Consider the following 14,427-nt stretch of genomic DNA (forward strand, 5'->3'; position numbering starts at 1 on the left):
CACACACACACACACACACACACACACACACACACACACACACACACCTGTGTATGCGCTCACTGAGGACCACATTCATCGCTCCTCATTCATTGCCAGGCTGGCGTCTACTAGATTTTCTCTAAAACCTGGCTTGCTTGCAATTAGTAAACTTTGAAAGAAAGAAAGAAAAAAAAAAAAAAAAAAAAAAAAAAAAAGCAGAACTGAACACTATTCATACTACCTAAACCCACTATTGGCTTGGTTTGAGCCACTCTCCAGCGGTCTGTCCATTCTTCGAGTTGATACAGCACACACACACACACACACACACACACACACACACACACACACGCATCACCACAAACACATTACAAGCAACGGACTTACCTTGAGAAGAAAGCCCTTGTTGTACATACAGCACGGAAAAGAACACAAATCCAACTGACGCCAAAAAGATCCCCATCATGCCAAGGGAAGGGGGCACATCCGTGTAGCCGAGAGCCCCAAAACCTAAAAAGACAGGCAGGCAAGCGTGTCCACGGGCTGCTCTCAGAGCCCGGGGTGCGACACTGCGTACATGCTGCCGCTCTCAGCGAAGACCAGCCTGGGCACTGGGGATTGCGACTGGCGAGGTCGGGGCGAGCTGGCTGGGATCCGCAGGCTTCGGGCGCAGAGCAGAGCTGCCGCGCTGCGAAGTGTCTCCGCCGGGCGGCTGGCTGCTTCCGCTACCTGGCAGCTCGTCCCACGTCAGCCGCTCGGCTTGCGTGCTCGCCGCCCTCCCCACGCCCAGCGAGCCGGCGGCGAGTGGAGCGGGCACGGGGCGGCGCGGACTGGGCTCGCGCGGCGCCCAACTTTGCCTCTAATGGCTGCGATGATGCCTTTAACACTGTGTGCGCCGGGGCTGAGCACCTGCCAGCCAGGGGTGCCCTGTCAGATCTCTTGCTCGCCAGTCCGTCTTTACCCTAGTGAGCAGGCTCGGGCTTCGCCAGATCAGATGGTTTTGTGCAAGGAGGGTAGGACAGATACAGGGTCTTGGCGTTTGTTCTGGGGCAGGGGCGAGGGATTTGAGGAGGAAGTTGAAGCCTCCTTAAAGACGGAGAAGGAATGGCATTGGTGGGGAGTGACTGCTTTGGGCGATGAAAACAGCCCTTGGAGGGAAAAGGCGCTTAACCAGTTGTTAACTGCTCCAACTAGAACGACCCTATGCTATTATCTCACCAGAATGTACTGTGAGCAGCCTGCAGCCCGGGAGAGGCCATTCTTCACCGGATCATTCCAGCTGGCAATTGGAAGGCACAAAAAGTACAGAAGTCGAGTATTAGAGAACGTTCCAGAAGGAAAAGTCCACCATGCTATGCGTATCATCTTTTTAATTCTTATATCCATTGCCTGCTTTGCCTCCCTCCTACAGTATTCGGGTGGGGGAGGGGTTTTACAGCTCATTAAGGTCCTCTTTACAAGATTTAGTTTTTGTTTGTTCAATTTCTTTGCATTCTAGTAATTACATAATAGTCTTTATGATTACATGAATGGATAATGTTATTTTAGGCACACACACACACACACATACCACACACACACACACACACAGTCAGTAAGTTTCAGAACTTGGAACAAGCCTAGTCATTTGCCTTGGATAAGCTTGAGGCATATACTGTCTTTTTGAAAATTAAGAATCTTAAAAAAAAGCCAAAAACTCTTATCAGTTCCTGTCAAATTTAACAATTAGTCAATGAATTTACATCTTAAATTTTATTTTTTATAAAAAAAACACAAATTAATTTAAAATATTCTCATTATTTTTTTCCATGCAGATATACCTCAATTCTGGAAAAATGCATTAGTTTTAACAATGCTACCAGGAAAACCAATGTAATTTATAATTTCCATCTTCGAAGTTAAGAGTTTGTGCTTGGCTGATGCCTTCCTTTCCTGACACAAAAACTTAACCCTAAAGTGGCTGGAGGGTTTTAAAACCACAAGTTTCCTACACCCTAACGCAGCAGGAACTTTATCAAGAAAGGAAGGCACAAGCCCTCATGACATTATAATTTATTTTGTGAAAATATGGCTACTCCCAGTACAGACATCTGTTCAAGTTTGAGCTAAGCATACTCTGCATCTGCCTTGCACTCAGTGGAGGTCAATTTTTGAAGTCTGTCATTATATATAAAAAAATATATATTTCTTCTGTTCTAACATTATGTCTTGGAGAAAGTGCTCAGTACATAAAAGCACAATGCAGGTAAGCACGCCTGCTCCATACCAACCAGTGTTTCCTGGAAAACAAACAACACATTTCAGGCATTAAATGTCCATCTGGCAGGTCATCTTAGAATTTAAATGTTACACCTAACTTGAGATGTGGGAAGTGATTACAGGGTTTCAGCTTTCCTTACAGCATTGAGCATCAGCAAGAGCTTAATGTGCCCTGAGAGTGGCCTGGCTTCAAGGTTAGCTGCTGTTCAAACAGTTTCCAGAATGAAGAAAGAGCTCCCATCATGAATGACACGTCTGAACCAGTTTAGCCAGGCACGTGGCATTAAATGGAGAAACTGATCATGGAGCTAGAAATGTTTAATAGGACAAACTTGGAAGTGCAAAGAATAAAGGGAAGAGCTGTTATTAGGCAAGCCATCAAAATTTATAAATAGGAAGTTATTGCATCCATATTATATAAAGAGAGAGGGAGGAAAAACAGGAGGAATTAAAAACTGGAAAAACATTTGACTCTTCTAAAAAAGTGCCTCATGGATATTTTATTTTCAGGTTTTACAGTGTAAACCAAAGTTTTTTGTTTTTTTTTTTTTTTTTTCTTAAATATCCATTCCTGCTTCTCAAAGAGTATAAATAGTGCTGGCAAACACCTTCACAACATTCAATATGAAACCTTTACAAAATATAGGTTAACAATTCAAAATGAGAACATTTTATTAAACAGTAAATATAACCAGTAGATCAAATGGCATTTCTGAAACAGTCCTTGTGGTATGCTGTATTTTACAAGACTGGTGATGAAGTATCAGGAAAGCTAAGTTTCTGCATCAAGATGTGGAAGAAACATTTTCTTTCCATTCTTCCTCTTCCAAAAGATTGTTAATGTCTAGCCTTATGAAAATGACTGTAAATTTTTCTTAATGTCACTTAATATTTGCTATTTTGCTTTCTAAAAATGTAAGCGTTTGTATTACCACAGTTGTTCTTTCCTCTAAAGCCTGTACTAGAAACTATTGTCTGAACATGCCATTCCTTAGAACATAATTCAGTCCTTTTGAGTCTTTCCATTGTTTTCCATTAGTCTTTTATTTGGGTTGCATTTATGTACTTTTTGCAAATTCAAACTTGCTTCACTTTGTCTTTCAAGCTGTTCCTTGGAAGGCTTTTGCATAAGCTTTCAGAGCTATTGATCACTGAGTCAAAGGGAGAAGAAGGTGTAAGATCCTTCCAGCTAGGGACCATGTAATCTCTTTATCCTAAGAGGTATGTGGGGGTATTTTTCCATGGTGAACTTGAAAGGATTCCACACATTCTGCTCTCATATGCACATACTGCAATTACTTTTGGTTTTACACTTTCGTTTTTTTTTTTTAACTGAGTCCTGCATACCAAATTAAATTTTGAAAAAAGTTCAGAATAATTTAAAGACATAAAAATAGACATTTTCCTCACAAACAGCCTTTAAAATGTTTAAAATAGCCCTGTGTAGAAACAAAAGTTAATCCCTATGGATTCAAAAAGATAAGCCTCCTTCCCTTGCCTTCCCTGTGGCCACCTCCCTGATTTAGTTGAACTGAGTGCACCTTCCTTCCCTGTCTGTCTGCAGGCCTGAGGGTGCTCACTGTGATCTTCTTGAACACCTTCCTCAGAGATGATGAAAACTGCATAAGAAAGGATGTTTCAGGGTTTGAAGAAACATTTTCACTTAAAATCTCATGCCTGGATTAATTTATTTCTTACTTGGAAAAATAAAAGAAAATATTACAAAGCTTAAATGTTGAAGTAATATAAAAAAAAATCTACAGAGAAAATTTATTTCAACTGCAGAAAATAGGAATCAAGGAGAAAGTCACTAACTTAGAGTTATCAAAAATGAGCTTTAAAATTTTGTGGTTTTTTTGTTGTTGTTGTTGTTACTGTTGAACTATATAAACCAAGTCATGTCTCATTTAAATTCTTGGCATGTTGCATCTTTAAGATATTATAAAGTTAGGAGAAAACAGTGATGACACATCAATGTGACTGTCTCTTTCTGTCCACGAGCAGATCACATCATTAGAAACTGAGTCGACTTCTGAGTGTCTACAAATTTCAAACGCCTCATGCTGGACCAGCGATGATAGCGCCTGACTGTGGTACAAAAGCAAACCCGTATTTTATTTCTCCAAGGTACTAATATCTAAAATGCTCGAAACGGGTTTGATTCTACAGTCCCCTGAGAAAAGGCCAATCTAAACATCATGATTAACTGGTTAAGAAGTCACTCTGCAATTTAGACAGGCATAGCTTTCTTGGACAAAATTTTATGTTGCTCTGGGGATTGTACTCTGTAAAGTAAACAGTTTATGCAAACGAGAATAGCTGGTGGACTCTGGGAAAGACTAAGCATGGAACAGATGGCTCAAGTACGTCAGCTGTCCGCCGCACAGCTACCATTCACTGAAATTCCCCATATAGCATACACCCCTTTATCTTTTCCTCTTGTTCATGACAAAAATGTAAATTTCTTAGATCTGGCTTTTATGCTGGGAAATTCTGTATAACTTTGAAATTGAAGTTCATGGAGTTAGAATACAAATTATTCACGAGGTCATCTTATGTCATTTCAGACCTGTAATGTCTGGCCTACAGGTGACCTCTGGAAAAAGCAAAGGACAGAGTCACATTTTCTTTAAAAGTTAATATCCCAATCGGCTTAGCTGCTCCATACAAAATCTATAGCCCTCCCATTCATTCTCCCTTAAAGCGGTTTTATATGAACACAGGTTTTACCTGTTAATTTTACTAGCAAATAAACCTCCTAAGATCTCTTCAAAGCATCTTTAGCTACCAAAGAAGAAAAGCTGAGGGTTTCTCTCTCTGAAGTTTCTCTCTCAAGAAAGCTCCTGCTTCAAAGTTATGCATCAGTCAAAGCTCAGAACTTGTACCTGATGTTTACTGGTGCCAATCTTTATTTTTAAATTTTCATTGCAAATGTAGTGGGTTTGATTAGACACTAGTAACCACAACACCCACGTGTTTCGTGCTAGACCAGTGAAAAAATAGACAATTATTTTGGAAAAAGAAAGCAAACAAACAAACAAAAAGAGCATTGCTTTTTGGTAGAATCTTAACTTCCAAGCTTTTACGTGATTCTATGTCAATGTTTACAATTTAAATGAACATTAAAAGTAACATTTAATTATGTGTTTAAAAGTTTTTTTTTAGATATATGCAATTTGTAGGCATTTAATCAGTCTAACATCCTAAGTATGCATGTTTTCTATTTAAGTGAGCATTTTGAATATCAGAGACCTGGCATTAGGCTTTTCTTAACGTGTTAGTTTATAACCTTAACAAGTAACTTAAACTCCCTGGACATTAACCACTTTTCCTACAACTTAAAAGCTCTGTTTCATACTTTGTGCTGACGCAGTGAGAGAGTGCATGGCATGATTTATTATAATGCATATGCTGCAGTGCTAGATTTTTTTATTATGGTCATTTTAACCCAGAGGGAAGGCACCTATGGTACTCTTAATTTGTATTTACCATATAACTAGAAATGTTGGTTACACATTAAAAATCACTGGCCATTTATATTTCTCCTTTTGAGAATTATTTATTCATTTTATTAACCCATTTGTTGAATGAGACATTGTTTTGTGTGTGTGTGTTTATTTTTTGCAATACTTAGTAAATTCTGGGCACTAATCTGAAGTATAGTTTCTAAAGCTTTTATAGCATTGTGTGGGCTGTTTGTTTGCTGTGCTGTTGGTTACTTTTCCTCATTTGTTCATTCTTGAAGATAGTTCCTAAGCTATTGGAGTACTGTTCAGAATGTTCTTGCCTAAACCCATATTTTAAATACCATTTTTTATCTTTTCCTCTAGTTGTTTTATTATTTAAAAATTTAAATTAAGGGCTTTTAGCAGAAGGGGTTGAGTCTATGAAAACACACTTAGTTCAAAAATATTATAATAATACCCAGTGCATTGCATTCTATTTTAAAAACAAAATGTCAGATTTTCAGTAAATACTCATGACCGAGGTTTCATAAAACTCATGTGAAATGAAAAAAGTCCCATTGCATTATACAGGGGTCTTTTTAAGTGTGTTGTATCAGAATATTCTCAGATACCCCTGAAGCACACTGAGAAAATTATATTCTTTCGTTACTGAAAAATTAAGATTTTTTTTTTTTTACAATAGGAAAAACAAACAAACCAAACCAAACCAGACTTTAGCTCAAACAAGTAGACTAAAAAATATGCTAGATTAAGACTAGGACCCTTAAAATGTAGTTATATGTTTGGCTTAGTCATGCCCAAGAATAAAATTATATTCAGAAAGGGGTACTAGTGTGACTTTAGTATAAGTGGCAGCATGCCTGCTCCATCCCTAGGTAAGCCAAGCCAGGATTTACTAAATAGCTATTAAGTGATTCTGTTTGAAAATATGCTTTATTGGTGAAGCCATAAGTATGGAAAAATAGTGACTCAGATAAGGAGTCTACACTTCATAAAACTTTGACTGCTTGAACTCTTAAAAGGCCTAGACTTAAAAAGAGAATCATTGAAATCTTAGGTTGATTAAAATATTGTGAACTCTGTGGAATTTTGGTCCTGATTTGTGAAAACTGGCATAGGCATTGAAGCAGCACCTTTGCTCCAGTGCGCGGTCTATTTTTGATGAAAAATAGTAAAACCGTATTAGTTAAAGAGGAATGGGGTGGCTTAGATGAATTAAATTATGGATCAAGACTGGGAAAGTTGCAAGGTACAAGCTGAAAGCTAATGTAAGACTGCTTAACAGATCAAGATTCAGTCCCCTGAGGCTATTTGAGGTTGAATGCAAGAAAAGTTTGATCCCAGTAAGACTATGAATTCAAGGAGTAGGAGTCAGTTCATCTTTTCTTTATAGAGAGCCCCCTAGGCCATGTGGGAGTAGTTGTGGATGTCTGCGCTGAATCATCAATTAGTCTTGATAATTGCTAAGAAGAAGCAAAGCACATTGAATTTAGGGAAATGTGAACACAGGAAACTAAACCTTGGAAAAACGCATTGTAGTTTAAGAAGGTGGGAAAAAAAAAACCCCAAGACTTTCAGAAGTTCTGGGGTCTGCTCTGTGTTTAGAGGGCTTGATTGCTAACTGTGAAGGTTACCCTTCCAAAGTGAGAGGAGAGAGTGGGAGAGGGAAAAGGAGGGGGAGAAGGAGACAGAGAGAGCAGGCTGTACTACAGCAATCCATTTCACACTTGTAATGGAGGAGGGGGAGGGAGTAAATAGAGGATATGGAGAAATTACAACTGAGAGACACTGTAGTCTTCCCTCCAGAGTACCTCACAGGATCACTTGTGCAAGGATAACAGGCCTCTGGGTCAACCTTTTCATGTTTCTGGGTAAGTGTTAGGACAGAGGTGCTGAGAAGCTTAGGAAATCATGTTGAGTAAAGGCAAGACATACCGAAGTCAAAACATCCTGGGCCCAGGTTTGAGAAGGAAGGAAGATAAAAAAGGGCTAAACTAACATGAAAAGTGTCAGGATAGAAATGAGGTGGAGTTTGTGAAGTGGCCGGCTGACTAACATCTTGGTCTTGGGAGTTGTAAAATAAAGCAGCTTGGAAAGAAAACGGTGTGGCATAGTATCTGAGTTAGCTATCTTGCAATAACTTTGGAAAATGGCAAAATACATGAGACAATGAAGTCAAATATGTCCATTTTAGATTTACCTCCCCCACATACATTTTGAGCTTTCAGAGTATTTAAAGAATCACCTTCATCTGAAGGCTGAAGTAACTAAGGGAGGATGATGAATCGTGGGGTATTCTGTTTAGTGATAAAGTACCAAATAATTAAAAAGACCATCTTAAAATAAAGACTGTTAAGTTCGAGACTGAACTACATGAGTTTCAGATTATCACAGGTAGCTTAGACCCCGAAAACTGAGTTTTGAAGTAAGTTAGATTTCAGCTATGGTGGGGCTGGAGAGATGGCTCAGCATTTAAGAGCACCACACCAACTGTTCTTCCGAAAGACCCAGGTTCAATTCTCAGCACCCACATGGCAGCTCACATTTATCTGTAACTTCTGTTCCAGGGCATCTAACACCTTCGTACAGGCATACATGCAGTCAAAGCACTAATGTACATAAAATAAAAATAAATAAATCGTTAAAAAAGAATGCAGCCTTGGTGAGTAAAGCTCCTAAAAACACAATGCCGTTTTATTAGGGATGGAACATGTATGTGTGTGTGACTGTGGGCGGGTGTATACGTGTGCAAGACAGAGAACTTAATAAAGTAGTGAATATCGTTTACCTTAGTAGATGATTTGAAGTATAGTGTAGGGGAGGTGGGAATGGGCTCCCTGTTACAGGGAAGTGAGGTGACATAAATTTCTACTATAAATTGCTCTCTGTAAGTCTCTATCATGATGAATAGTGGTGGCTCTTCTATGCCCTAAGTATTAGCTGGTTGGAGAATTTCAAAGGGATATACATACTTTTTTAATGAAAATGCTTTCTGGTCACTTTTTTTTTTATCTGAGGCAAAAGAGCTGACATATGTAGACAAATGAGAACGAGTTTAAAATAAGACCAAATAAAAATTATTGTAGGAGAAATGTATAAGAAGGGGACAAAAAGTAACGGTTTGGAATATCTATGTTCTAACAAAGCTGCACTGAGTGCTTTGGAGTGACTCCAGCATGGATGGATGCCCCATTTTCAATTCTACTGTATTGGAACATAGTGAGAGGATGTTTGTTTTGTTGTGTGTAATGCCTTGAGTCATGCAAGAGCTAATGTTTTGTTTGTTTTCTCTACTTCTCTAGACGGGTATACTTTTGAAAATAATCATCCAGGCAATTCCTAGTGTCTTAGTAATTGTGACTGATGTGCTACCAATGGAGATCCTTGTATGTTAAAAGCTCCTCTCCCAACTCTCCAGGCATCCTTTTGGCTTAGTATTGTCCTTTTGTTGTTAAGCATTGTCACCAAACAATCATCTCCATATAAGTAGAAGCAGCTTGCAAGTTTGAACTGCAGCTCTACTTCCACAGAGCTGATCTAATTCCCTGAGACAGTTCATCATGTCATACATATGAATGGGATGTCAGCTGAGCCCTCTTCAGCAGGAGTCAGGCACAACATAGCTTTCATGAGTCTGCCCTAAGTAACTGAATTCTAGCCAATTTCTCTTTCTAAAGGTTTCACATTCTTCTAGTAGCAGTAGAGACCAAGTGCTCAAAATATAAGCATATGGGGGATATTAGAGGTTAAAACAAGTAAGACACAAACATCATTCATGAGGATTAGTAGAAAAGAAAGATATTGTCACATCAGCATGAAGACAGACAAATGAACATGCGACATAAAAATAGAAAATATCGAAATATACATTTGTGAAATTTAAATAGGACAATGATGAGATTTGAAGTAAATTGTAAGTGGAAGACCTTTTATATAACTGGTAATTGATGCCTGTATAGAAATAAAGAAAGATATGATTGTTAAATTATGATGCACAGGAAAATGACTCAAGATGACTATTGTTTAATAAGGACATAAGACATCAACATTTCCAGAAAATAATGCAAACTAAAATATCCATTTTAACTGAGAAAAACACTAGTTAACATGGAGCAAAAGTCACCATTCATAAAGAGAAAGATTAATAAATCTGAAGTCCATTAAGCTTAATAAGTTTTGTTCATTTAAAGACACCATTGTTTAAGTAATGATAGTAGTTTAGTGTCATAGAGAATTGAGATACTTACAATCAGTAAATATGTCATATTCAAAACAAATATATATAGATAGATAAATAATAAAATGATACAACTTAAAAATGACTACAGCCATTTCACAGACATTATCTTTTAGTCAATGAATACTTGAAATGTATATAGTCATTGCATTATTACTAAATGCAAATAAAAATACAGTGGTGTGACAGAACACTTTATAATAGTCACATTTTATTTATTTATTTATTTGTTTATCTATCTATTTATTTATTCATTATTAATATTTGAGACAGGATTTCTCTGTGTAGACCTGAGTGTCCTGATATTCACTGTGTAGACCAGGCCAGTCTCAAGCTCACAAAGATCACCCTGCTTCTGCCTCCCAAATATTGGGATTAAAGGTGTGTGCCACCACTGCCTGACTATAGATACATTTTAAAGGTTAATATTGGTTTATTCTCTGGTTTTTATTTCTCTTAATCTAATGAAATATCTTGGAAAAAAGCGACTTATTGAATGGGTTTGTTTTAGCTCACAAGTTCAGGTTATGATCTATGATAATAGAGAAGTCAAAGTGGCAAGGACTTAAAAATTGTTTAGCTATGTCAACTCTACATTCAAGAGCAGAAACATACAAATGCATAGACGCTTCTTGCTTGCTTCCTTGCTTGTGTTTTGTCCTGTTTGTATACTGACACAGTCAAGAAACCCTGCCTAGGGAATGATATAGCCCACATGAGTTGGATTTATTCACATTATTAATTTAAGACAGTCTTCTATAGATATGCTCACAGGCCAACTCAATTTACAGTATGTCTATTAAGACTCTCCTTTCAAATGATTCTTGGTTGTGTCATGTTGACAGCTAGATAAGCTAGTTATGATACCTTGGGAATCTTAAATAACCTGGTAGGGATACAAAAGACTCAGAACCAGTCTTTATTCACAAATAGTACAATTATTAGACATTTAATATACTTATCCTAGAGACTCTATTTTCACTCATGGGTACATATCAAAAAGAATTTGGATGTATACACAGTATGGAATTTTTATAGAAGTAGCCAAGGCAGCTCAGTATCGAAGAGGGTTCCCCATACCTCGGACTAGGAACTATCTCTGACATGAACTCATGGGCTGGCTTTTGGATCAACTCCACCTGAGTGGGGAGCAGCCTTACCAGTCCACAGAGGAAGACAAAGAAGCCAGTCCTGATGAGACCTGATAGACTTTGGTCAGACAGAAGGGGAGGAAGACCTCCCCTATCATTGGACTGGGGGAGGGGTATAGAAGAAGAAGAGGGAGGAAGGGTGGGATTGGAAGGGGGTTGGGGAAGGGACTACAGCTGGGATACAAAGTAAATAAACTAAATAAACTGTAATTAATAAAATAAAAAAGTGCATAAAAATAAAAAAATTAAAAAACAAAACAAAACAAAGAATATCATATCCATTACCTTTAAGAATGAGACTCATAACCAAACTTTGGGCAGAGTGCACAGAATCTTGTAGAAGGCAGAGATAGAAAGACCTGGAGGGGACAGGAGCTCTACAAGGAGACCAAGAAAGCCAAAAAAATCTGGGCCCAGGAGGGCCTGCAAAATCTTATGAGTCAACCAAGGACCATGAATTGAGAGGACCTAGACCCCCTGCTCAGATGTAGCTCATGGGCAGCTCAGTCTCCATTGGGGTTCCCTAGTAAGGGAAGCAGGGACAGTATCCAGCATGAACTTGTTGCTTACTCTTTGATCACCCTCCCCGGCGCAGTGGCCTTACTAAGCCACAGAAAAAGAGGATGCAGACAGCCCTGATGAGACCTGATAGGCTAGGATCATATTGTAGTGGACATCCCCTCTCAGCGGACTAGGGAGCACATGGTAGAGGGGAAGAGGGTGTGACCAGGAGGAGAGGAGGGAGGGGGCTAATAGCCAGGATACAAAGTGAATAAATCTCAATTTAAAAAAAAAAGAATTCATGGGAGACATTTTAATAGCTTAAATAAAAATTTAAGCTATTAAATTTGTTGTCTACCAAAGAATAGCAAATGGATTATCGTATGTTGAAATAATGAAATATCAAATAGTACATAAATTAACAAATATGAGCACATACAAAAATTAATAAAGCATGTAAACACACTGAATATGAGAAGTTAGACTCAGAAGGATGCATAGTAGTACTCAATAACATTTCAACAACTGGTTGACCTGTGTTAAAAATTAGTATTGGAAAAAGACGAGGGTTATATGTTATAAGGCTTAAAGGAAGATGATCTTATTATATTTTTGATGTAGGTGTGTTCCACATGATCATTTATTGATGCAGACATCAATTTTGTAGGGTTTTAAAAACAAAATAAATCGAAGAAGTTACAAATCACTATCATTAAAGTCTTATCAGTGAACATCAGTTTTGACTAGTTTCCTCACTCATGCTTACATCTTCTTTTTCATAGTAATAACAGTGAACATTCCATGTTTCTGCTTGGGTCACTTCACGTTTTTCATAGTTATTATTTCTAACACTTACCAGTTGCCTAAAATCTCCATCGACAGGCTTCTTCCTTTGTGTGCACAAACACCTTCTGCTGATGTAGGGAATGTTAAATATAAGCTGCTGCAGGAAAAGTTCATCCACTTTGTCACAAAATGTACAAACTTGTCTACAGCATTGAAGTTGCTATTTTTAGAGGACAACCTAGCTTATTAGTAATTATTAAATTTTATGCGAGGAAACCCACAAACAACAATGTCTCAAGCAAGAGTGTACTTGTTTCTCAGTCTGTCATCTATCTTTCACATATATAGTACCTGAGGTTCATGAATCAAGGCTCCTTAAGCACCAGAGAAACTCAATGTGGCCCTTGTCCTCATGTCTCAGTAAGGCTACACCACCAGACAGACGTGTAGGTAAAATGAAAGATCAGAGTACAACACAGATGTGAGTAAGCAGACTTGTGTTACATAACAGCATCCTCTAATTATGATTTGAGATTTTCCAGTTATATATAGTTCATGCTTCACAGATAATGTTCAGGTCACTTTTTTTTTTTAATCTCCCCAGCTGTCTCCTTGGGCTAACATAGAATAACTTAAGCAGCCAGTTGTGGTGGATCGTGCCTCTACTCCCAACAGAGGCAGGTGGATCTCTGTGTTAAGGCCAGTCTGGTCTACAGAATGAGTTTCAGGACACATAAGGTTACACAGAGAAACCCTGTCCAAAAAAAAAAAAAAAGTTTGAAGATTGTTTTCCCTTTCCTTTGTAATATGTTGTACTGGAGGAGCTTCTGTGATGTGCTGCCATCTTCACTGCGGCCAATGCCCCCATATCAACAAAAACTCTTGATAAAACATCTACTGCTTCACTTACTTTCACTACTAATTCAACATAGTCTTGACTGGGCCAACAAATTTCACTGACAAATTTTTCAAAATGGTGACTAGGAAGCTTTCTTTCAAAATAAAATGGGTGGGCTTTAAAAATGCAGTACTGAGCTTCACTTTTCTGCATAACTGACTGCAGTGGTCACCCCCCACACTCCAGTTTCCCCCTGATCTCTAAAAGTCACAATCTTTACTTTTCCTCCTGCTTCTTTGTCTGCCCTCATACTCTTTTTGTAAAGTCCTTTTTTATGCCCTCCATTCAGTGCAAGTACTGTTAAGAACTCTTTTCCTTCCCATCTTTTTTCTTTTCATTCTTGATTCAATCCTGAGCAATCTTAGCTCCTTCAGATTCAGTAACATCATTGACAGTGAAGACACATGTCTTTCATGCAAACCTATACTTTGTGTTCTAGAGTTATTCGTCTCTTTGGTGAAAAAATTTTCTTTAATATCTCCCAAGCACACCAAATTAATTTAGCAAGTAAGTACTCATTTTCTACTTCCTAAATCATTTGAGCTATTGTCAAACAATTTCCCAGTAAAGAAAACTTTGAATCATTTGTTTCCTCCTTTTGGAAAACTAAGAACAACCCACATTCTAGAACCAGGTGCTCCCCAGCCCTCCTTCAGTCCCAGCTGCCAAATGCAACACATTTCCACTGTCACCGTGAGCTATATATTCTCCCTATGCATACGTGCCATATTTTTTATTTAAAAAGTCCCTTCCTTCTTGGCCTGCTCTCTGTTTCTCTTTGTATATGCCCCCACCAGCAATAAATCTCTCCAGAGAGATGTTAGCATGGTGTGACTTTGCAGCATTCCTAAGTCGTCCATCTGATTGCTGCAAAACCACTAATAACTTTTGTTTCCCTATTTCTTGAGAGAAAACAAATGTTTATACTGCTCCTAGTTTTATGACCTGCCCACCTTCACCAGTTTAACAGTCATTTTTACCTGGATGGCTGCACAGCCTTTGAACACACTTTTCTTTCTTCACTCTTGATGTAGTCACTCAGTGTCTGTTTCACCAATCAGCAATAAGTTATTTTCAAAAATTACAAACTGTATTTTGCTATTCTTTTGGCATGGTCATTAGAATAATTGTTCTAGTGGTATGGGA

At 38.2% G+C, this 14,427-nt stretch overlaps 1 protein-coding gene across 4 annotated transcripts in view; it reads right to left on the reverse strand.

Moving 5' to 3' along the window:
- Positions 1-696, reverse strand: part of Vstm2a (V-set and transmembrane domain containing 2A) — a 32,619-nt gene extending 31,923 nt beyond the window's left edge. For 2 of the 4 annotated variants that reach the window (XM_055624150.1, XM_055624153.1), the window contains exon 1: positions 370-694. In XM_055624150.1, coding sequence (XP_055480125.1) covers positions 370-448 — 79 coding nt within the window. In that variant the 5' untranslated portion in view covers positions 449-694. Of the gene's footprint in view, positions 1-369 lie in introns of all 4 variants that reach the window. The other 2 variants (XM_055624151.1, XM_055624152.1) reach the window with 2 other exon arrangements.
- Between the last annotated feature and the right edge of the window lie 13,731 nt (positions 697-14,427).

Source organism: Psammomys obesus, unplaced genomic scaffold (genome assembly GCF_907164565.1).
Source record: "Psammomys obesus unplaced genomic scaffold, mPsaObe1.curated_primary_1811, whole genome shotgun sequence".
Lineage (NCBI taxonomy): Eukaryota > Metazoa > Chordata > Mammalia > Rodentia > Muridae > Psammomys > Psammomys obesus.